General features: G+C 39.3%; 1 protein-coding gene across 2 annotated transcripts; it reads right to left on the reverse strand.

Annotated features, from left to right (window-relative positions):
• Positions 1-569: 569 nt before the first annotated feature.
• PIP4P2 (phosphatidylinositol-4,5-bisphosphate 4-phosphatase 2) lies at positions 570-24,097 on the reverse strand. Of its 2 annotated transcripts, none has more exons than XM_035318209.1 (7): positions 23,848-24,097; positions 18,050-18,195; positions 16,534-16,640; positions 14,916-15,039; positions 9,264-9,316; positions 3,233-3,323; positions 570-2,144 (listed from the first exon to the last, which is right to left on the reverse strand). In XM_035318209.1, the coding sequence occupies exons 1-7, from the start codon at positions 23,951-23,953 to the stop codon at positions 2,001-2,003; spliced, it is 771 nt and encodes a 256-aa protein (XP_035174100.1). In that variant the 5' UTR covers positions 23,954-24,097; the 3' UTR covers positions 570-2,000. The 2 variants fall into 2 exon arrangements, with proteins under 2 accessions (XP_035174100.1, XP_035174099.1); XM_035318208.1 differs by having other exon boundaries at positions 18,050-18,198; positions 23,848-24,086.
• Positions 24,098-24,310: the final 213 nt, after the last annotated feature.

A 24,310-nucleotide genomic window follows, 5' to 3' on the forward strand; every position in this document is an offset into this window, starting at 1 on the left:
ATATATCTTCCCTTCCACTCAAAATGAATGAGAAGAAAAAGGAGAAGCATGAGCTAGGAAACAAAGTACAGGTTAACAGAGGGGAAAAAAAAAAAAGAGTATGATTCATTGATCTAACATTATAGCCAGCTTTTTATTATTATTTTTTTTTTTAACCTCTTAAGTTACAAAAGCAGTGGATGATTTTCTGTACAGCCCCAATGTACTCTTTTTCACGATGCAGTGTGCAGGTAGTACTTTCAAACACAGAACAACTAGAAAAAAAGTATTCAAAGGTTTAGGATGCAAAGGAGCACAATGATCCACAAACTACATTACCATATTCCTCTCAGTAAGCCACTGATTGACTAAGGAGAACCTTACTAACCTCAACAGTGGTCTCATCCCTTCATTGTTCTCTCCACATTCTACCAAAAACATCAGGAAAACAGCAAATTGTTTGTGTACCCGAGGCTGCCATTTGGAAAAAAGGCAAAGCTCACTCCTGTTGCACAATATCTATGTTGTTTCTATATATTATTAATGAACTCTTCCACTTCTATATTTTTGTTTATAAATAAAAAAATATATTAAGTTTGAATAATAATCTTTATTTCTTTATTAGTTTATTTGTAAAAGGTACAATGTAATCCTGAGCTACTGCTTTTATACATTTAGCATCATACAAAGACAGATCATTTACAGTTTGATCATTTACATTTATTGTGCTCCAAAATCCATATCTGAATAGCATTTTGTCCTCGGAGAAATACAGATAATTTAAATTACACGTATCCCTGAAACATCCACATTAGTTTACTCATCCAACCCCATTATCTAAATTACTACAGTCTAAATTACTCAGGACATTCCTTCTGAATTTAGCAAAAACTTGTTTAAAACTGTAAAGATGAGCAGTGCAAGAACTGGTCCCTCAATCCTCTGTGAATACATCATTAGAAAAAGCTTTCTGTTTCCGTATTCTCTTATTAAGTCAGTGCTAAATTGACTAGATGTACTTTGAATTACTTTGGAATGATCCAAGTAATGCTCATTTTCTTACTACAGCAGTAAACGTGAATTTACAGTGTCTCCCTTTGCAGTGACCAGTGCATAACTCTCCCAAATAGGGAAAATCTGACATGATCAAAGGAAAGTAAGAGGCAACCCATCACCGCCTTATAGTCACCTACACGACGCTGAAGTATTTCTAAACAAGTCATATGAAATGCTTCCCTTAGACCCTGTAAAGGAACTTGCACAAGTAACTGGAGTTCCATAATCCGAGCATGGCTTTTAGGATTTGCCAGTTAAAACATAAAAACAAAAACCCACCGAAGTCCCAGGATCCTTAAGAAGAAAGCATTTATCCTAACTGAAATCCAATCCTGGATAAGTGGAAATTTAATTGGACTACCAAAAGAGCATCTCTTTACCTGAAAATCTCAAAGCATACAGTGTTTACAAATGTCTCTCTAGCAACAGTGTCACAGTCTTTTGAAGTACACTCGTAACTTTCATTTCCTGAATAAGGTCACTATGATCTTAGGCAAAAGATACAGTAAGCAGTTCAAGCAAAATGCTTATTGCTTAGGTTTTAAAGCAAGCCACTTTAATGTAATTTTAGTTAAAATGTTAAGTACAAATGTGAAGCAACTGTAGAAACACTTATAAACACTCTCGCTTTTGAATTCTTACTGATCATCTAGAAAAATGGCAGACTGATTTTAACGTAACAAAGGAAATGTAAAACTTAATACTGTCTGTTGAAATAAAATTCAACACCTACAAAGACAGAGTTATGAACATGTAAACACAGCTTTAGTATTCAGAGCTAGGGAATCTAGCAGCAAAACAAACTAGTTGCATATTATGTAGTGCAATGAACATTTGTTCTTAGAGACCCCCAGTCTTAGAACTACTTTGAACAGAATGGAATCCTTACAGGAAAGATTTAAAAGTGTCCAAGATATAATATCCAGAATTACTAGATGCTCATCTGCTATAATCTAACAATTTCTCTATGCAAAACTGTGCTCTGGATAACTGACTTTTATGGCTCCCCAGTAGCAGGCTCGAATGAGGCAGATTAAACCTAAGAGATAAGCAATAGCCCAAGAAACATACGTTGCATGAAATCGCCTGGCGAAATCTTGCGTACCAACCTGAAAAAAAAAGAAAAGTAAACAGTGTGTAACATACAGCAATACAGCTTCTTCCCTGAAGAGCAGGTAGTAAGAAGTATTTCAGCATCTTTTTCACTTTGTTAAGGATCAATCAAATATTTTATTAGCTCAATTTTATGGTCATAAAATTGGATCGTGATCATGAGCTTGGAACGGACATCAGGAGGTCTCTAGTCCAACTTCTTGATCAGCCAAATTGCTCAGGGTTGTAATTTGGTTGGGTCCCAAAAATTTCCAAGGATGGAGACTGCACAAGCCAAGCCTCTTGGCGATACCTCATGATGAAACATTTTGATCAAATTCAGGAAGGTTGTCAAAAAAATAATCTGTCTCTATTTCTGGGTACAACAGTTTTTAGTAGGAAAAAAAAATGGAAAAATCCTTCAAAACTCATTTAAGCTCACACACATAAGTTATTTAGGTTGTAACACAAGTTAGAGATATAGTGAGAATCACACATGAATCCAACTAATGGCATTTTTCAATATTTATTTTTCTGATTGTGGGGTAAAAAGTCAGCTCTAGTAATCACTACCAGATACTTTAACATGAAGTAAGCCTGATAGTTTTCTAAATAACAGAATAATAGCAATGTGCATCTTTTAGTTTGTAAATAGTTTACTATCTGGTTTTACTCCTTTGAAACATGTATTTTACTTTATAATTCGTACAAGTTCCAACTCTTTTGGAGTCCCACCCCCCTCCACTGCAGCAAGACTTTTATTCCTGGCAATGCAGCAATATGTATTTCTAGAAACCTAGAAGTTTTGAGAGCCCTAGTGAGAGCAAGATGTTCTGATATTTCTAAAAAGAAGTAAAACTATTTTTCATAGAAAGATGAAAAGTCAAATTTAACACCAGGAAGAGAAGAATCTCAAAGTGAGTGAAGATCTTTTAGGAACATTTCATTTCTCTAGCTAACTCAGATGATTAAGTCCATGGTTTTAACAGAGATGACAAAAATACACAAATTTAAGAGGTTTTGCTCAAATGCTGGGGAGAGAAGAGGCAGTCAGTCCAGGGAGCTCCTCTACACTATTGCAAGTATAAAACAGTACATCACTCACAGTTAATCCAACTCCAATGAAGATGCATATCATTCCAATCGTAATATATGCACAGCAACGTCTCCGAGGCAGTGCACTTCCAACAGAAGAACTGTTAGAAAATAAATAGTACTTTAAATTCGAAGAAGAGAACCACACAAAAGTATCTGCATTCCAAGTGAGGGGGAGGAAGGGAGAGAATGGCAATACATATACACCATTTTGAGTGTATGGAATTGAAGAGAAATTCTACAAGTATACCGAACAGTGAAGGACAGTCCACGTTTGTTTAAAGGGGCACTATAGATGAAGATGGACAAAAAAAAATCTCAATATCTAGACACTTGCAACAAAGAGTTGTGACACACCTATGGTTTGTGTGCATCTACATCCAGGATTCATGGTACACCCAGGTAAGAACCTTGAATAGTCTTTGGATTGCAAAATCCAAGTTTGCTTTGAGGCTTCAGTGTAGGTTGTAAGACACTTTTTAGTCTTTTAATACATCAATACACGTCTTTAATGCATCCACTGCATCTAAGTACCAGGAAATGAGTTCTGATGCCCCAAGTTGTCTTAACAGTAACAATTTGCACAATTTATTTACCGGAATATTTCACTCAGTATTGTGAATTGGCTAAATGCTATCCCACTTCTTGAATAGTAAAAACACAAACAACCTCCCCCCCAACTGTTTTAGTCAGAAACATGAGAAAAAACTTGTCATGTTCAGCATGAAAAATTCCTCAGACATTTAAGTCAGTTTTAGTAACTACAAAAATCTGACAAGTTATTTTCGCTTTCCAATTTTCTTTTAGTTCTTCTGCAAGCTGAATTAGCTGTGCAAATCACTGCTGGCAACCAAGGTAAATAAATCCCTTGGAAATCCTGTCACTCATCATCTAGGCTACAAACTCCAAGAAAGACAGCAGTCTCTGCCTGCTGCATTAAACAAACTATTACACTGCTTCAACCAAATTGAATATAAAATGCTAATAAAGCGTTAGATTCTTCACTACAGGTTAGAAAATTTTGGCTAGAAGCTCAGCATTGGTTGACTTCAGGATTATTTGTCAAGTATTTACAATCACATGTAGCTATACTAATGAGGAATATTACTCGATTCCCTTTAAATACAGAGAGCTGAAGGAGCCAAAGGGACTGAGATGCTTTCATGTAACATTTACCATCTGTCTTAGGGGTAGTTTCAAAGCAACCTGAAGCATGTTATCATCATTAAAGTACTTCCTCCCACTCTGGGAGATTGGCATGCCCTTGGAAATTCTGGGATTCTTGTACTGTGTTCAAAGATGCAATAGAAAGTCATTTTCATCTCATGATGGTTCAACATATTTGAGATAAACACAGAACAGAAGAAAGCCCTGCTGGACTAAAGTAGCGCATCCATCATATGACTGACCAAGTTTCTGGCTCCAGTTACTTAACCACATAGTAAGGCCTCATATGCTTTGCATGTGACTAGGAATTTTTAAGCATTCACCTTAGAAAGCCTTCAAATAGATTGGCCTAAGCAGCTTTACTCCAGTATTACTCCTCTAAAAGGAATTTCTAAAATGCTCCAGGAAAAAAAAAAAAAAAAGAGTCCTCAAACTAGTGCACACAGGTTGAGCTTCATCTTGTAAGGCAAGAGTTGTATATAGGTATTGCTATTTCCCCAAGTGGAAATTCCCTCACCCTCCTCACTGGTTAATGGTCACTATCAGCTACAGATAGATCTTAACACAGACACGCACACACATGCACAAAAACATAGCTCCCCTCAAACCTCCTTAAATACTTCTACAATCATTCTAGAGGAGGAAAGTGTTGTCTGATTCCAAGTTACTGGAGGAAAACAAAACCAAACAGAAGCTGTGTGCAAGGGAAAGTAGGGAGTCAAGTCTCTAAAAATTAAATTGATGAGCACTGAGCTTGCCAAATTTGTCGGAGGTTCCTTCCTCCTGCAGAACTTGCCAGCTCTATACTCAAGGTTATTTCTATTATGGAGCTGGATAACTTAAAATCAGTAGTAACTAGCCAGCAAGCTGGTAGAAATGTCATGCTTAATACACCTGAAGCTTGCATGATATTTACTGCATTCCGTATTTCACAGGGGAAGTTCACTCTAGAAGAGAAACCTTCACTTTCAGAGCTGACTTATGATCCTGTTTTCATAATCATAGTAGTGAAGGTACTATGTTTATTTTCCATCCATATTTCTCTCAAGCTCTGCCCCCTACTACCCATAAAAAAAAGTTGGGGGAGAAATGTCCTCAAACGATGGAGGGAAAATAAAAAGTCTTCATTGAATTTTAACTGCATTTTTTCCCTCCTACAGGAAGTTGAAATACAAATATTAAATTTCTAACGTCACATAAAAAACATGGGAATATTTAGCAACCCTGATAAATCAAGAATTTAATTTTCAGTGATATTAGCCACTGGGCCACTCTAAATAGTGAGGTTTCATTCTACCTTCCCCAAATTAGACACAATCATACAATCTAATTTTAATAAAGAAAGCTGAACAACATCCCAAAACCTATGAACTGCATGAGGTTTGACAGTCCCATTCAGAAATATTAAAGCTAGGGTCAAAAGAACATTTTTCAACAGCAGAAGCTGTTTTCATTGTGTGACTAATGAGGGTGAAGACACTACAGAACCATCGAGAAGGCAGCAGTCCACCTGCGCAGAGAAGCTGTGGATGCCCCAACCTTGGAGGTGCTCAAGGCCAGGCTGGATGGGGCTTTGGGCAACCTGGTCTGGTGGGAGGTGTCCCTGCCCATGGCAGGGGGTGGAACTGGGTGGGCTTTAAGGTCCCTTCCAACCCAAACCAGTTTGTTAACCTAGGATCCTGTCTTACCAAGCTACTTCTCAGGCAGCAAAGGCACCTGCAGACCTTTAGGCAGCAGTAGCAGGTACAGGAGACACCAAAGCCAATTAAGCATCGGGTGGTAATAAGCGGAAAACCACAAGGGACAGAGTCTATTAAAGGAGGGGCCCAGAAAATAACAGAGGGCCTCTTTATGTTCCAAATAATAGGAGTTATTACCATGATTTCAGATGTGCCTTTAGGAGTGTTTTTAAGAAAAAAAAAAAAAAAAATCAAATGTCAGTATTTTGAAGGTGAAAAGCACTGCAGAAACTGGAGGCTTCAATAATGCCAGTCTCAACCTCTCGCTTGCTTAAAGGTCCTGTGGGTTTTATGGGAGCAAAAAAATGGTAAATTTATTTGGATTTTTTTTTTTCTGTGGGGAGGTGGGAGAACAGGCAGACAAACAACTGGTATTTTGAAACAAAACACCACAACAGTGAAAGAAACAGTTCAGATCCCTCTCCTCAGGTCATTGTCTATATGACAAAATAAAAACCTATTGCAACAACTTCCTCAGTGACTGCATTGGTTTGTCCTGATACAGTAGATAACATTAATGTTGCTATGACTTCCACAAACACCTCACCCACATTGGCATGAGCAGCTTTGTAATCCATCTCCAAAAAGATTTGGTCAGTTACCAAAAATGTGATTTCAGCCTGCATCACAGCTCATTTCCTGTATTTCCAAACAAGTTGTTTCTTTTTCCCTTTTTCAAAAGTGATTTTTATATGTAGGAAAGAGGACAGAAAATAAATAAATTTGGGACCACAACGGTGGCAGGTAGAACAACCAGGTCTGAAAGGATTTTCTGTTTAATTTATGTACTCTGAGCTGCAACCATTTCATTTTCTCTGAATGTTGTTTCATTATTGACCTTCTAGTAAAATAAATCTTGAGTATCCCTACAATTTTACAAGGTATTCTTGGTGTTAAGATACAGTTTGCATCAACCAGACAGGTGGTCACAAGCAAGCCATTTGCAGAGATCCAGTGCAGTTTCAGTTTGTGGAAAAAGTCATGGAAAGTATTTGAGAATTTCAATCTCAGACATCTTCTTGAAAGCCTTACTGTTGCAGTATTTGAGGTGTCTTTTGTTTCAATCTATACTATCCTTTTCTAGGTGACAATCACCAACTGCTTCAACAGAAGAAAGGAACACTTTTGCATCCGACCTGTCAGCTACTAATGAAGAAAGTTTTGCACTAGCTGGCAACACCCCAGGTTCCCTTCTGTGTATCTGGCTGCAGATACAGCGACCTCGGACAAAGGGCTGAGAGAAAGCAGCAGGTCACTGCAGTTGTTTATTCCATCACCACGGCTCAAAGTTCTGCCTCACCTATGCTGTGCCCTAAATCCATGCATTAGAAATGTTTATGCTGCTGGAAGTGCAGAACTCCTGGCCATCACATCACAAAGGCAGGAAGACACCAAGCAATCCATTCAAAGTTAAATTATAGTATTTAATGATTTGCATCCTCAGTTCATGGACAGAAAAGGTTATTTGTTAAAATCTGTTTTGTATTCTGCAACTCAGCTGCTGCTTAAGCTGTCACTTTCCCAGGCTGCACTCAGTGCAGAGATAGTCCAGTTTTATTACATACACACAGCGTGTTTTGCACTTTGAAGACAAAATGCAAAGGGATCTTTGACTCCAGCTTTTTTTTAAAATACAAGTAATATAAATCAACAGCAGGCAGGCCAAAAGATCACATGGTATAACTTTTGGGAAGAGGAAAAGAAAAAGAAAACTTCCCAACAGCAACAGCCCAAAAGGTTAGACAGCAAATCAATCATTCTGTATTTAAGGACAATCTAAAAAGAAAGATGGCATGAGGTTAGCTGTCAAGTGTTAAGTGATAAAAAATAAAACATTAACTACAACTAGTTTAAAACAAACAAACAAACCCCACAAAACATCAGCCCTTCCACCAGCCCTGCCAAGAAAAAAAAAAATAACTTGTCTGCAACCAGTAAAAACAAAAAAACTGCAAAGCAATATCTCATCAAGATCCTGAGTTTATTTGACCTCAGCAAACCCAAACACATCCACTGTTCCATACCCAATCACTTACACTCCTGAGGTTAGACATACCACTGCAATGACTTCTCTATCAAATACTCTGCTAAAAGATTTTCATCACCTCTGAAGGCCGAGCTATGCCAACAGCTCAAGTACATTTATTCTAAGGCTACCGTTTCCTAAGGGACCTGCTAGTTTTCCTTTAACACATAACTGCAGTTCTCTGTTCCCAATATATAAAGTATTTGCTCCTTTAACTGGAACTTGCACTTCCCTATCAAAGGAAGGCAAGTTTGTACATAAATCGTCAGGACTAGAAAGCCTCTGAAGTAAGATTTCTAAGTTATACTCCACATTGACATTCCATACAAATGCTGTTGGTGCTGTAACTTTTAAGATCAACATTATTTCAACCTATTAATCCATATATGCCAATCCAATAATGCCATCCTCTAATAAAAATGGCAAAGCAAATCTTCAGAACAAAAAAAAAAAAAAAAGAAACAAACAAACAAGAACACTGAAAAAAACAAAAGCCAAATAAAAACAAGCCATTTTATAGCTCTCATCTTCTAATTTTTTTCTGACACGGAATACTTTCCTCTTACTGAAGTAATAGCAAAAATGTAGATGAGTTATTCCAGTTTATAAATATTAAACTAGCAAACTTAGTAAGATGCTTAACATAAGGTAGTTGTTGAGTTTATGAAAGCAGTAATGCCTCTTTGAAATTAAGACAAGCTTATTTCCTTTCAGTCATTCACAATAAGACAATTCAAATTCTACTTTAAACATGTTACCTGATTAATAACTGCACGAAGCAGGAAAATTTCAAGGATGTAAGAAAAAGATTCCTAGCTGTCGTTAATTTTAGCAACCCATTTCTGTCTATTGTCAGCAGCTTATTTTTGCCTCTGACAATTCAACCAGAGCACTTTAATTAACGCAGGTTGGATTTGTCAAAATTTACCAACTCATACATACAATGGAAAATTCATGTGAATGTAACATGATTTTTAGCCTTGAAATTCAGATGAACATGGCAAAAATAATCAGCATGGCAAACAGATTTTACTCCAAAGACTTCTATGGAAGAAACTGGTAAATTATTTTAAAGTTAGATTGTGCAACCTTGCTTTTGTAAAACTTACATTTTTTTGCAGTGTGGGCATTTTGCTAGTGTGTTAAACCTCAGTTCCATCCACTGTAAAAAGAAAAAAATAAAAAGGTTGAAAAACTGGCCTGAGAAAATGTTTGTTGTACTTCATGCTAAACGTCACTGTGAAAACAGTTTTGCTTCTCAGGCTTTCTTTGACTTGTTTCTTACTTTCTTCCGTAAATGGGGTGCCCTTTTGTCAGTGGCAACATAGGATTAGGATTTCCATGCGAAAATTTCCCATGACTTGTCTTAGCATTACAAGATTCACTTGACGTCATGTGGTTTCAGCCACAGGCACAGTATGGGCAACATAATATTAATACAGTTTTTTTCTCTTCCAAGTCTATGAACATACCCTGAATCAAAATAAATGTGTTTTCTTTGGCATAATTACCAATAAATCCGTTTTCCCATCTTTCCCCAACCCTTGCATCACTTGGGAAGACTGAGTTAAACATTCAGAGATTAAAGAACAAGGACACATATTTTCTAAAATATAAGTTTTACACAAATAAAGAATGCTATTGGTTACTTAGATAACATTTTGAAAAGGCGATTCATAAAACCACGCAAGGTACAGTCACAACCTTCAATGCACAGACTAAAGTCTCTCTGGGAACAGCCTTAGCAGAAGTAACACCTAGCACTACCTCCACCAAAGGATGCAGTCATGTACCTGTTCAAAACCAGCAGTATTTCTTACACTGAATTCCGTGGTAGTACGAGTATTAAGCAGGCATTTCAAAGATGTCTGCCTTGAACAAGGGGTAACACCATCACTCTTCACTCTGTAAGTATAGTGTAATTGCAGCTCTTCCCTGCTGCCTTTCCCAACTGGAGGTAGTTAGCACAGTTTCCTTGTTAAGCATAATTCTCCCCTCCCCTCATAATCCATGCAAGAGTCACACTGCAAATTACTAGCACCTAGAAGCTATTGCCCAGGATACTAATGCCTCCATTCAGATCCTCCTTATCTCTGTGAGAAATCAGAAGTCACTGAAGCAAATTGTATTATTTTAACTGCTACAAACACAAATCAAAATCAGAGCCCATACATACAGGCCCCAGAAAACATGGGACCTAGCTACATCACAGCACTGAGAACAAATTGATGATTTTCTCTGCAAGCAAACAGAGGATGTGGCCTATAATGCCTAGCCGGTACTAGTAGGTTTTTCTGTGAGCAAGGATCTGGTTCATAATGCTTACTGTACATTTTTCCTGCCTCTGTCCCTCAGTTTTAATTACTTCTAATGAGGAAAATTCTCCACTGTTTCACCCGGTTCTGGACAAGGACTCAGCCAAATCGATTTAACACAGTTCTGTTTGATCCCTAAAAGTATAAAACAAAAGCTTCTGTAATTCTGCTCCCACCTGAGCAACTCATTTTATGAGCATTAAAGCTAATTCCTTTAGCAGGAACATGGAAGAAGTTGACTATTTGCGTGCATCCATGTCAAAAACTACTCTCATTTCCCGTAGGTGTCCTCAGTGACGGCAGGTAACGCGGAGTGGTCAGTACCAGAGATAGCACCAGGCCTCCTCAGCAATGGTTTTTCAGCTACTTGAACTGCAAGTCCAGAAATAGAAGCCAGTCTAAATCCAGGGCTTACATTTTGCATATCTGTAATTCAGCTTCACTTCTGCATGCTTAGTTTTATTCCACAGTATTTCCGAAGTTACTCATTAATGATCTTTCTATGGTTTTATTTAAGATTCCGCATTAATTATTAACCATCATCATTAACGGATATAAACTCAAATGCTTTTGAGCTTCAAAAGCATTCACGTTCTGTTTTCCTTTCAGTTTACCTGGAAGTACCAGAAGCAATAACTTTTATGATGCTTTCTGCACACACAGGACATACTTGTAGGAAGAACAAAAAATGTGACAACATTCAAACTACAAGAATTCAGATCACATTAGCGAAGTAGGGGAAGGTCATTTTAATGTGTCTTAATTCTTGGAGTTTTGTTGTGTTTACAAATAGTTTAAGTTACACTTGGTATTTTTATGGACATGCCTGAGTGCTTTGAAGTACCTAACATTGTTTCATGGTGTTAATAAATTTTGAGTTTATACACATGAAAATTAGCTTTTCACAGACAACATAAACTGCTCCCCCTCCAACTCAAATGACAGAGTAAATGATTACACAAATTGCCAATTAGGAGACAATTATAGAGACCTCTTCCACATTTCAACTGGGGATAAAAAAAAGAAAAGTCAGGTGGGGGGCAATTGCTAGAAGAATACGACAAAAACTTTCTACCTTCTGAGCCTAGAATAGTTCCCAGTGCATTCAGTACAAGACAAAGTGAGTGAGTGTGTTTTTAATTGACTTAGACAGACACATAAAGGTGCTTCTGCCAAAAAAGCTCCTCACCTAACCCCAGTGTCACCCCAGGAGTCCCTTGGGAAAGCAAGGCACTTCTGCAAATTTAAATTCTTTAGAAAAAAAAATGAAATGTTTTAACATTTTAAGTGTTGTTGTTGTTTTTCAATTAAATTATTTCTAACTACTTTTGTATTTGATTAGTTTTACCAAACAAAAATTGACAGAGCACAACTGTCAGAGCACAGTGCTTATCCTCCAGCCTGTGCCTTACACAGCCTGCTCCTGGCTCCTGCCCTCAAGGGTCTCTGGAAGCAGGAAGGTCACGGGAGGATGGGGGGACAGGCCCCCACTCCCACCTGCCACCATTTCCAAAAGCAGCTCAGCCCCCTGGCTCCGATGGCTACAAACCAGCAGCAGAGCCCCTGGCAGAGGGATGCAGGGAGGGACTTACTGCTGGCAGGAACAGTAACTCAGCCACAGAACAGGTTCAGAAGCTCTCAAAAATGCCCAAACCAGGTAAGACTGAGATTTAGCACAATGGTTAAACTCTTATCTTGCCCTCCATTTCTATTCTACCACTTTATCCACATGTCCAGCTTTGAAATCTGCCAGAAAGAGTGGAAACTTTAACACAAATAAGGCTACTATCAGGTTATCCAAGAAATAAACATACTCTGATGAACAAAACGCAAATAATTACCGTAGTTCAGCTGTTGCATCACTTCAGTGTTTATTTATTTTCCGAGTTGAGAAACCTGAGGGTGCTGCATAGAGTGCTTTTAATAAGTTAAAAAGAACACTACACACGTGGTGTGAGGGTGCAGCCCATAATTATGCTTTTTTATGACAAAAATAACCTATTTGACAGGTGGTAAGTTGATGCTCTTAGAAGACAACAGAGAAAAAGCAACTGGCCATTTGACTTTCTCATCCCTAGCTTTGCCTGTCTACTACATTTATATATAAATTTTTTATACATATAAAGTTTATATTTAAAATTATACATGTAAAAATAATATATTTCTCTCTCTATAAAGTTTATATTATATATATATTTATATAAAGAATTTTAATGCTCTTACTGCCAAGTGAATCAACGGAGATCCCTTATGGAGTTGCTGAGAGATGCATCTAGTGTTACATACTTGCTTACTGTGTGGAGATGCCAAAGTGCAGATATACACCCTCACAAAACTTGAATTTCCAGATTTCCTAAAGCACTGCTACTATATTTTGCTTCCCTGCTCACTCCCAACACCAAGCAATTTGCTGATTTTTCCTAATTAAAAAATGTTTATTTGCAGAACTTTAAAATTAGTAATAGAAAAAGGCTGAAGCAAAGAAAAGTGAGAAAGCCTTTAGTAAGTAAGGCAGTTTTATTTCTTGCTTCTCATAACAGAACACAAGCCTCATATTTTTAATGATTTTGAGGGTTTCTTTTTAAAACACTGTGTAAACCAGTCTTACCAGCAGATAGGACCATGACTTTCAAAGTTATGCAGTTCATTAAAGCAACCATCAGATCTGAAGTCACATGCACAAATTCTGAATTAGAAACCTTAGCTTTTTAAGGTCTAATCTGGTAGCTATGCACAACACTAGTCTTTTGTATTTTTTTTCTTATGTTATCCTAACTTTTCACAGCTGTATTTCACCTAAAGTAGTTCAACGTGTAAACTACCAAATTAACTTGGCCTCTCCATATAGAGAAAGAAAATGGGACTAAAATAAAAACCCCATGCTTATGAGAGCATCTGAAGTTAGGCCAGCAATTTACTAATGAGATTTATACTTCATGACTCTGACTAACAAAAAAATGATTAAGCCATGGAGTTTTTTTTTTTCTTTTTTTTCCTGTGAAGAAAAAAAAAATTCAATAGCATAACTCTTTTACAACATTACTTTTGCCTATGCAATTTTAAAACCCTGCTAAACAATATAACTACATTACAAAATAAAATTATGACTCTGTATCAGACTAGTGTTTATGCAGGTACCTAAGGTAGTAATGTGGTACTATACTAAAAAAAATACCTTAAAAAAGGCCTTCTTCTTCCATAGGTCCAGTAATTTTCTGTTTGTAACACTATTTTTAATATGATATCCTTACTTAAGTTCACATGCAGACTTGCATTTAAAAGAAAAAAAGCAAACAGAAAACCCACTCTAGCTATCTCTAATTATAGGCTACTGTTCTTCAGTGCGGCTTATAATAGGATTAAATATATATGTTTTTAATATATAGGCAGAATTACTAGAAATAATTTCTCAAGCATCTAATATTTTCTCCGATACTACATTACTTGTAAATTCACAAACAAATTCTTATTTCTGTTTTAAAAAAAACTGTAAAAGCCATCTCTTGCTCCCTGCATTCTTCACCTACCGTAGTAGTTAAGCCATTATTACACACCCCACTGAACCATAAGCCTGATGCAAGGATTTGAAGGAACATGTCTATTCCATTACAGAACCCATCACTTTCCCTTTCTGCTAATACAGGACAACATGCAGTGCCACCTTCTAAGCTTCCCTTTTCCTTTCATGAAATGTACTCAAGCACTCCCTGGCCCTTACACATCTTACAGTCCTTTGTTTCAGGAACACAACAACACTCCAGTGATAAACACAGGTCATTCAGCTTTATCTCTGATCTTAGCCATTTCCCGTAACTAAGAAAACTGACACACATTTCAGCGCTGCTAGGTAATAAAGTTAAACCTTACTTATGTAGTGCAGAGGCTGTTCCCAACTCAAAATTCAAGTACAGCAGACTCTTATTCATATAGAAGAAAAAACACCTTAGCAAAATGAGTATTCTGCATCCCATCCTTCCACTACAAAAGCAGGAGAAACTTTCAGCCTTGGATATAAACCATAACCTCCACATCTTTAACAACTGACAGGCAGACTAACGGTTTAGTGCTATAATCAGCAGAATTCAGGGTCCCATGCAGAAAAGGCAGAAACTAAGCTATCTTAGCCACAGCAGAACATAGCCATCATTGTGAATCCAAACAGAACCCAGTAAGTGTAGCTTCCTCTGCCAGCACTGTCAACTCTTGTATCTCTGAGCGGAAATAATGACTTTGGGCTTTACCCATGAATACACAGGAAAACCAATACACGTTTTCTTGAAATGCAAAGATTAAGCAATACGGACTAGATATCCACAGCAATATGAGCACAGAAGAAACTTTAGTTCCTCAAAGATGCCATAGACTGAGACAATACGTTCTTAGAAGTGTTTACAATAGCCTACGCAATACCATGTTTTGGTGAGGAGAATCTGGTGCTTTACTTACAAGGAATGTATTTCCACAGTGCCCACACACCACTCTAGTTCCATCTGGTTGAACTGGCAAGGCAGGCTGAGCTGGCTGCTCTTCTGGGATCAGCATTACTGGACCAAGAGTAATGATGCGTCTACTGTGTTAAGAACATTAAATGTACACGTAATTAAGCAGGCAAAAGGACGATGCACTGAAATTAGTTCAGTCAGTCACTACCAAATATGTGATACTTTTAAGCTACAATAGTTCTTTTAAAGAGATGATGGACCACATTTTGGTTTTTCTCTAAGGTGTCTTCATTCAATTTCAAAAAACATTCTTTCATTATCCGCCACACAAGTCAGAACCCTGTACAGATCAAAGACTTGTCATATGATGGTAAAAAAAACTCCTCAGGAAAAAGAAATCTTAATAACTAGGCTGAGCAAGCCTGTGAAATGGAATGTACATGCCTATGTGAAATGTGTTGAAAGAGTCCCTGCGCTTTCATAATCTAACACTTCTTCCCAAGTCAGATTCTGCTTCTTCTCACACTACTGACAAACAAGTCAATATAAGCAACATCTCTGCATTTTATTGCAAAAATACTGTTAAATTGAGTGAATTAGAGGAAAAACACCCTATTTTGACTAAACACAATTATTTCACCTGAAGGAAAAAATTAGTTCGTAAGGATTCGCCTTTATGTCCAGTGCATTTCCAACATAATTATACCATTTGTCATCCAAAATGACAGTACCCACATTAAGAAATAAAAAGCAAAACAAAGATCAGACTTCCTATCATGAGGAGGAAAAAAAAGAGAAGGGAAAAATGAAAGTATTATTTAACTTGTACTACATTTTATCTACACTTATGTAACCAACATCATAGGCCGGATGGTCTCCCTTCAAACTAGGGCCTTCCATTTATGGCATACTCCTTAAATCTTTGCTTCAAACTACTCCAATTTTGCTCGTCTTTTAATAAGACAAATACACAGGCTATCTTAGGAAAACTGCTGAGATGCAGTCTTCCAAGAAGTCTTTTAATAAAATTGGAGACCTCCTGCTTTAACCTGTTTACCAAACTTATGATGCATTACAACCTAAGTTTCCCATGAAGATTTTTGCCTCTACAAAAAGATTCCGACTGTTAGTGGTTTTCCTTAATACCATAGTAATCAAAATAAATTAAAAAAAAAAAAATCCTCCCTCTCACCCCCAAGGTCTCAAACTATGATTCAAAACCAGAAGAGACAACAGACTGGTGACTAGGGCGCTCAATGTGGTAGTCTCTATTCAAGTATCTGCAGACCCAGCTTTCATTTCAGTTTCTCCTATTTGGGCTGCAACACTTGAAAATGAAACACTCCTACCTCAGTGGGATCTTTAACACTGGAAGCCCAACAGTAAGAATGCCCACTATGGCAATCACACTTGTTTCTGTTCTAAACAATGTGTTAATTAAGGTTGAGAGCTAAGAAGAGATTGAAAGCTCAGTGTAACAAAGAAAGGAGGACAGGACCAAAGCCAACCTACTGCTTCCTTTCCTGTTTCATTCTGAAATTCCCACGCTGAATCAGGCAAATTAAGCAACCTGTGCATTTGCAATAATTAAATTGGCAGGAAATTATAGATGTAACTCTTACCAGTTTGGTCTTGGACAGCCTATTTTCCGAGAGGTATCCTTACAGATAAGAAGACAATTACACTGACATCTGACATATTTCTTCCCTGAAGGAGGGTTTTTGATTGGCTAAACAAAGAAAAAAAAGCACAGAACACACATGAGAAGTCACAGCAATTCATTTTCTTCCTCTAAAAAGTATGAGAAAACAGAACAACTCAAGACTGACAAGATCTTCTTAACAGATGAATACAGTTCCTCTTATAGATGGAAACTTGTGAGTCAAGAAAAAAAAATCAAAAGTTTTCTCTACCTCCCTCCGCCCCCAAAAGAGGAAGAAGTGAAAATTCCACACAAGAACATTTTCAGTAACAAGAAATTCTGCAAACTAATGGAAAAAAGCATTCATATTTTAGCAATAAATAACACAAGGCTTAAGCATATATTTTTAAAAAAATGAACTGAAGTAGTGTTACGTATACATTTTTGAATCAACATATCAAGAAATCCTCTTTGCCTGGTGTAATGACTATTTAAAAGTGAAAGGATCAAAGTCTGGCTCTCAGTTGCTAACAGAATATGCAGACTTCGCTGAACTGCCATATTATTTTAAAATGTATTGAGCTCATCTTCTTCAAACCTGGCAGTTGAGTTTCTGGATCTCTTTCACACAGAAAATCACAAGTCTCAAAACCTGGATAATACTGTGGCCTGAAACATTATATATTGGCAGGGAAAGTGATTATTAGTGTAAGGTTCTCTACTCTTGCTTTTAAGTGAAAAACAAAGTTTTCCTACAGATTTGAGTCTTTTTTTTTTTCTGGATATAATTTGAAGTGGTTTTTCTAAAATATAATCCAGTATTTTGCAAGAAAATGCCCTCTGTAGCTCTGGAGTGCCCCAGTTATCAGATCCCCAAATTAAAACCAGACGGGGAAAAAAAAATAGAAGCAGAAGCTCAAAAGCCAGACTTGAATTAAGAAAAGAGAAGGAGGAGCAAAATGGCCTATGATCACTACAGTAATTGGAGCAGAACCTGTAATTTCTGTGTTTCAAAATTGTTGTGTAGTGGTTTGTTAGCATGCAACAAATTGACTGAGTAGAATTTAAGGAAGAAAACACAAATCCAGGGAAAAGTATGGCTTAGTTACTTTGTTTCTTCTGGCCTAAAAGTAATTAAGTCCTCATTTCTCTTCATCCCACTAAAAACAATTTCAGAAAACATTTTACCCTTCTTTACAGAGGAAGTAATTACTTAAACAAAACCTTTGGTTTTTGTCCCCTGCCTCTGAATGAAACCCTGCTGAGGTGGTCAGAAAGAATATGAAGATTTGTTCTAGCTGCTTAAGGCAGCCAGTTGTAGCAGCAACCCTTGAACTTCCACACTAGGTACATTAGCAGTGGGTTGCACTGACAGGGCATCAGCAGGGATGTCAGCCCGAGGCTGACCCTTTGTAGGTGAGGACCTACGAATGACACTGTTCAGCTTCCCACCGCTTCCCTCCACAGAAAGAAAATGCTCAAAATCCATTTTTTACCGTAGCTTCATTGCACACTGTGCACTTAACCACATGTTGGTGTAGCTTGCCATCCAAATTGATTAGTGACTGGCACACGCGGCAGTTAATTACAGGAACACCACTGGCATCTGGACTTGCAATGGCAGTATATGGAGGTGGAAGCTCTGCTGCAAGAGATTACGAAATCTCAGGTGAAAAACCGAACGGGATTCTAAAACAGTCAGCAAATACAGTCTCTAACAGCCACAGGCTCAAGGAAAAAAATGAATTAAACGGAAAAAAACATGGAAGTTAACAAATTAGTATTAATGTAAGACAAAAATGTTTACTCTCCTCCAATTCTGTGTAACAGTACATCAACTATAGCTCTACATAAAGCATATCAGCAACGCAAAACCACCAGAAATCATTGTAGATGGGTAAAAGTCCTGTTAAAGAGGAAAAATTATGGAAATGAATCACTGTAAAGATCAAGATATTTAGCCCCAGCTAGCTCAACACTTGGTGCATATTTGGCATAATTAACAGTGGCCAGGACTCCCAGCATTTAGAAAAGCTGAGGTGAGGGCATACACAGCAGATCCTGCAAGAGACTGGGCCATCTCCTGGATGGGAAATGCTCCTTTTTTGAGGTCCAACAAAAGCACACCTTGAAAGTAGATGAACCAAACTTTAAGAGCTTCTGCTTTCAAGGGTTTCAGATATTTTTGTTGACCAAAAGCCAAAGTATGAATGCACAAAGGGGATTTTTAGTCACTTAAACTAGAGTAGCACAACAGGGAACTTAGAAGCCTCATGCTCCTGCGGAAGAGCCAATTTCAGCTCCTGAGCCCATAACAAACCACGGAGGAAAAGCTCAGGATCCTCCTCAGTTTAAGAATCCTTGGAATGAAAACAATTCCACCTAACAAACTCTCACAAGCTTACTACAGGTTTTATTTCATCAAGTTCAGGGTTCTTCAGGTAAACAAATAACGAACAGGCATATTTAGTAGTTCACATTTAACTTCTTTTGAATATTAATTTGTAATACTCTGCAGCCTTGGACATCAATACATTCTTTCAGTATTACATCCAACCAGCCATTGAAGTCTTCACAGAAGTAATGAGAGATTAGCTTTCTTTCAGCTTATAAACAAAGCAGAATCTGCTGAAGTGGAGGGAAATCACATACTATTATCAGAGCTGACAAGCCCAAGCATTAAATTTAAGCCTGTAAGGAAGCACACGTCACTCCTTGACTCTGTTTTAACATCCCTGTTGCAAACTGGAGGAATTTAAGAAATTCCACCTGTCCTTAAGATCCAAAACACCATCACAAAGCTTTAGAGTATCTTCATTGCTCCATGCTCTCTTTGCTACTTGGTCCACAAACAATCCAGCCCAGCACTTCATTTTAACTCTTGCCAGAGACAGGTAGACATCTCGAGGATCTCAGGATAGCATCCAGCATACTTGAATTACTTCAGATGAGAAACAAAATTCACTTATATGCAGCAATGCACTTCTGATGTACTCGCACAGACTGACGCTCCATGGCTTGAGATAGGGAACTTTCACAACTTCAGCTTTGATATTGTGGTTGCAGAAACCAACATCCTTAAGAAATATCAGGTAACAGAACGTTCTTCTGATTTCTTTTCTGTTTCTGAGAAATTACAGCACACAGTTGAAAAATTTTAAGAGTAGCTTTATTTTGCAATACTGCAATACTGGATTTTCAGTACGAGACTGCCACATACAGAGAAAAAGATATAGCAAGGTACAAAACACAAAAACAGGAAAACAGAACATAAAAGCAAGACAAAAACAAACAAACAAACAAAAACATCAACCTATAAAACGAAACAAACATTTTTCCAACCAGAAACAATCTCAAACCCACTAGACCATAAGAAATTCAGAAAACAGTTCGGAAATTTAGACAACTGGAAGAGCAGCTTCTTAGCTGTGAGCGTCCAAGTTAAGGTTGCTGCAAGGGGCTTGTTGGCCATAAGCAGGCTCCCTGACTGCTTCTGCAGCCAGCAACTGGTCTGCTCCCTGGCTACAAGGAAAAGGCAGACTGAATACTGAACTCTGTCAAGAAATCACAGTTCAGACCCAGCTGCCAGGTCACTTCTGTAAAGCAACAACCAGGTTGCAGGCCTTCTTTGCTTGGTTCTCTCCATTTACAGTGAGAGTTTTCAAATCCAGGCAGTGGAGCACAGGGCAGAGGTATTGAGGAAAGGCAAACAAGGGTACTAGAGACTTGGGGTGGGGGGGAGGGAAGGCATATCCCCAAGCCTTTCAGCCTTCTGTGATCCTGGAACGCTTTAAGAATCTGCAACTATCCTCTTCCAGATATTTACAAGAATCTGTATCCTCCTTGTAAGCAACAACTCTTTAGATTTTGGAAACTGGTCAGATAATGCGTACAAGCACTGAGACAACCACTTCTCCAGCCTCATAGTGGAGCTGCTTGGCTTCCAGGTAAGCAGCCTCTTCACTCCTGTCCTGCTGTCTCAGCAGATTTACAATAGCAAGCAAATAATGGCTGCTTTTCAGGGTGGTGCTGCAGCATGTAACATTTGCTTTAGAGCAGAAAGCTGGAGGTATCTTGGCACTGCAACCTTCATGTTTAAAGAACTGCACTTGGAAAAACTCATAGAAAAAAAACTATCAAAGTGCCCCCCTTTAAAATAAAGTGTAATGAGAAATACAATGGGGGGAAAAAGCTAAAAAGGAAAAAAAAGGAACTGTCTTGTCTCAGTTTACTGCTCATTATCCCTTAATAAAAATGCTAGCCACTTTCAAACCATATTAACATATGTACTTGGTATGACTTTTGTCTGTTTTTTTCCTCCTCTTTTTTTGGCAGCTTAAATTACAGGCTAACATCTAAAGGAACAGTTCATGAAGGTCCGCTGTGTTCAATGTGAATGGTTGGTGGACAAATTTCACATACATGCTGAAGCTTCAGAACTCATCTAATGAGATACTGAATGTCTGTATTCTGCTACTGACATTCTAGTTTATTGCTATGTAACCATTTTTTCTTCTAAAAAAATAATAAACCAACAGCAATTAGATCAGCAAGAGTAGCAGAGTGCCCCGCCATGCAGTACAGCTTACTCTAACTTACAATTCCCCCATCACCCTCACAGGAGAGAGAGATGCAGTGGAAGATAGCACATATTCACCCTTAGAAAACTGCTGTACTTGAGCACTTTCCTCCTTTTATATTCCAAAAGGCAGGAGCCACAGCAAACTGCTTGCAGCTTACGTTGGTCAAATATAAATGGGTTTGTTGGCTTTGGAGGAGTCGTTTTTTAAATACAGATGCTTTATGCTGACCTGGGAGGGGGTGGAGGTAAAAAGTTAGTGACCTATGTCAGGGAATAGTAGTTAAGGACTAAAAAAGCCTGAAAAAAACAAGACAACTGGGAAAAAAAAAAAGAAAAAAAAAAAAAAGAGTAACATAATAATCACTCTACTACAGGATGCAGAGCTGACGGTCCCTGTCTCTGTCCATGTGAAAAGTTTCTTAAACACGGTGCCCTGTGTCCACATCTAAAAGATTTTTTCTTGCTTGCTGCCATGGCCAGGAACAAGCCATGGCCAGGACTCAACCATTCAACCACCAACCAGCTTGCGCAGAAAAGGGTCAGCTGGGTCTCAGCTGCAGTGCAACGAGGGAAGAGAAGACAACTGTGAAACCACAGCCTCTCTAATTTAAAGCTCAGGATTACATATTGGGCACAGCAGATAATTACAAGTATGCGGATAAATCTGTGAGCGTACATTCAGGTGGTAGTTTTGGGCAGTGAGGGCTTCTTCCTCCTTCCTCTCAAGCTCCATGACGTTCTGGTAGTATCAAGCAAGGAAGCACTGCAGAAACGGGCTTTAAAAAACAAGCTATTTCCCCATGAGAATGCTTCTTTGCCCTGCTTGTGCTAGGGAAAGAGATGAAGACTGCCCATTAGCTAGGAAGGCAGAAGGCTCTTTAGCTGGCTCACCCATGGAGCTTCTTTCTCTGTGGGTAACTGGTGCACACAGGTATAGAGCAAGGGAACTACGTCTACTTGGTCTAAGTGACCCTTCTGCAAAACTTTGCTTTGCAGACATTTTTCTTCAAGTTTTATAAAGCAGTATGTGTGTGTACATATATATCAAATGGTACTAGGTTCAGTTGCTTGTGAACTGATTAAACAGGAGATTCTAAACTTACTCCAAGTCTGGTATTTAAAGAAAGCTTTACAGTCCCTCCTTGCTCATGAGAGCAAGCTGCTTATCTCAAGTACCACACCCAGCCACTGCTGCCAAGTTAGTTAACAGGAGTTACAAACAAAGCAGGACAGGGGTACTAACCAAAACGTGCAAGTGGGGTCCAGTTAGTTCCTAGGTCACACATTTTAACCCAAGTTTAAACATGAGCCACTGATCTGATGCATTTTCATTACTTTTCAAGTATATAAAGGCTTTTTTTGTTGTTGTTGTTCTAATAGATTGGAATGTACATGAAAGTAACAGCTACAGAACAAGAATTCCTAAGAACAAAAACATCAAGTAAGGAGATTCGAACTACGGTGGATGTCTGGAATTTTTAAACTACAAAACTTCAGGGATGAGGGCAATCCTACACAACTTCATTGCAAAAATAATAATAAATATCTCTTGTTTTTCAGGCTGGTACTTGTGCAAATGGAAGATAACCAGCCACAGCACTAATTGAAGTACATGTTCATATCAAGGCAAGGAGGCCTAGCTGGCCACTAGTTTAAATATTATTCAAAAAGCATACGTGCTCACTTGTAGCATTCTAGTTACATACATATGCAATAAATCTATACAATTATATAAAAACCCTTGAGAAACAGCCAGCACACTGGAGCCAGTGACAGCAGGGCTGTAATCTTATATTTTAAAGGCCAGTAAAGCTACACTAATCTTGTTCAGTCTTAAACGTCAGCTTTGTTTTCCTTGATTTCTGCTGTGAAATGTTTAAGTGGATAAAAAAATACATTAAAACTGACGGCTTAGAAGTCACATTAAGCTTCATATGTAAAAAATTTCACCTGGTCACTAAATATTCAACATTGATCAAAAGGTAATTTCTGTAAGCCTGCAGAAGAAAGTTAATACCACATCATTTTAAGTCCGGATTCCAGATTCATAGCCATAGTATCTGGCTCTGTTTAAGAATAAAGCCCAAACCAGCTGTGGCCTTGAAATGAGTTTGCAAGGACATCCCAGTGATCATGGGCATGGACCACCACGCTGCCAGGGCTACCTTACCACCGTACCCCGCTGCCAGGGCACAAACCCATCTCTGGAAGTGCTCTGATGATGGCCAGGGATGAAACAGCGATTTGGGTGCTTTATTTGCCCTGCCTGGATGCTTTAATGCTGTGCCTCCCCCAGTCAGCGCCCTGCAGCTCACCCTCCTGAATTCCGGCACTCCACACTAAGCATCTTTGACTTAATCCAGCATCTAATTAATGGGAAAACCGAAGTCCCACAATTACCTCGCAAGCTCCGACCTGCGAGCTGGTTATGAGGCAGACTGGTCCGGACCTGCTCTGCGACTGTAAGCGGTTATTATTGCTTTTTTTTATTTTTTTTTTTTTTAGGGAACCCAATCCGGCCCAGCGCACGGCCTACCCGGCCCACACGGCGTTACTGGGCCGGGGTCCACCCCCCCATCTCCCCCGGCGGCTCAGGGCCAAAATGGGGGGATCCGACCCCGGTTTCCCCCTTGCCGCCCACCACCCACAAAGGCCGGCATCGGCTCCGCGTCCCGGGGGGGTGCCGTGTCCCCGGGGCCGTCCCCACCTTACCTCGGGGGCTGGTGTCCGGCAGGTAAGGCGGCGCGGTGGGGGTGACATTGCCGGAGCTGGGCGCCGAAAGCAGCGGGGAGCGCTCGTCCACCCCCTCGGCAGCCATGGCTGCGGCGGGCACGGCCCTCCCCGCTGCCGGCGGGCGGGCAGGCGGCCGGGCCGGGGAAGAAGGAGGAGGAGGAGGAGGAGGAGGAGAAGCAGCGCAGAGGAAGGGGCTGGGATGAACGGGCCGCGGGGAGGAGAGAGGCGGGGGCTGGGGCAGCCGGGCCTGCCTCCGCCCGGCCCCCTCGCTGCCGCCAGGTCCGGGCCGCTCCGCTCCTCTCAGCCCCGGCAGGGCCCCAGGAGGGACCCGGGGACCCCCACCTCGGCACCCTGTCCCCACGGGGCTGGGGGCTGCCCCCGGCCCGCTGCCCCCGAGAGGGAAGGCGGGGGAGGGCTGAGCAGGAAGACGTCGGGAAGAAGA

This window comes from Oxyura jamaicensis, chromosome 2, assembly GCF_011077185.1.
Source record: "Oxyura jamaicensis isolate SHBP4307 breed ruddy duck chromosome 2, BPBGC_Ojam_1.0, whole genome shotgun sequence".
In the NCBI taxonomy this organism is placed as follows: Eukaryota; Metazoa; Chordata; class Aves; order Anseriformes; family Anatidae; genus Oxyura; species Oxyura jamaicensis.

Coding starts and splice junctions, on each gene's coding strand:
- PIP4P2 (XM_035318208.1), bottom strand. CDS start 23,953: ATGGCTGCCGAGGGGGTGGACGAGCGCTCCCCGCTGCTTTCGGCGCCC. Junction 18,199..23,847: donor GCCGGACACCAGCCCCCGAG/GTAAGGTGGGGA, acceptor AATCTCTTGCAG/CAGAGCTTCCACCTCCATAT. Junction 3,324..9,263: donor TGCCCACACTGCAAAAAAAT/GTAAGTTTTACA, acceptor ATTTTCTAACAG/TTCTTCTGTTGGAAGTGCAC.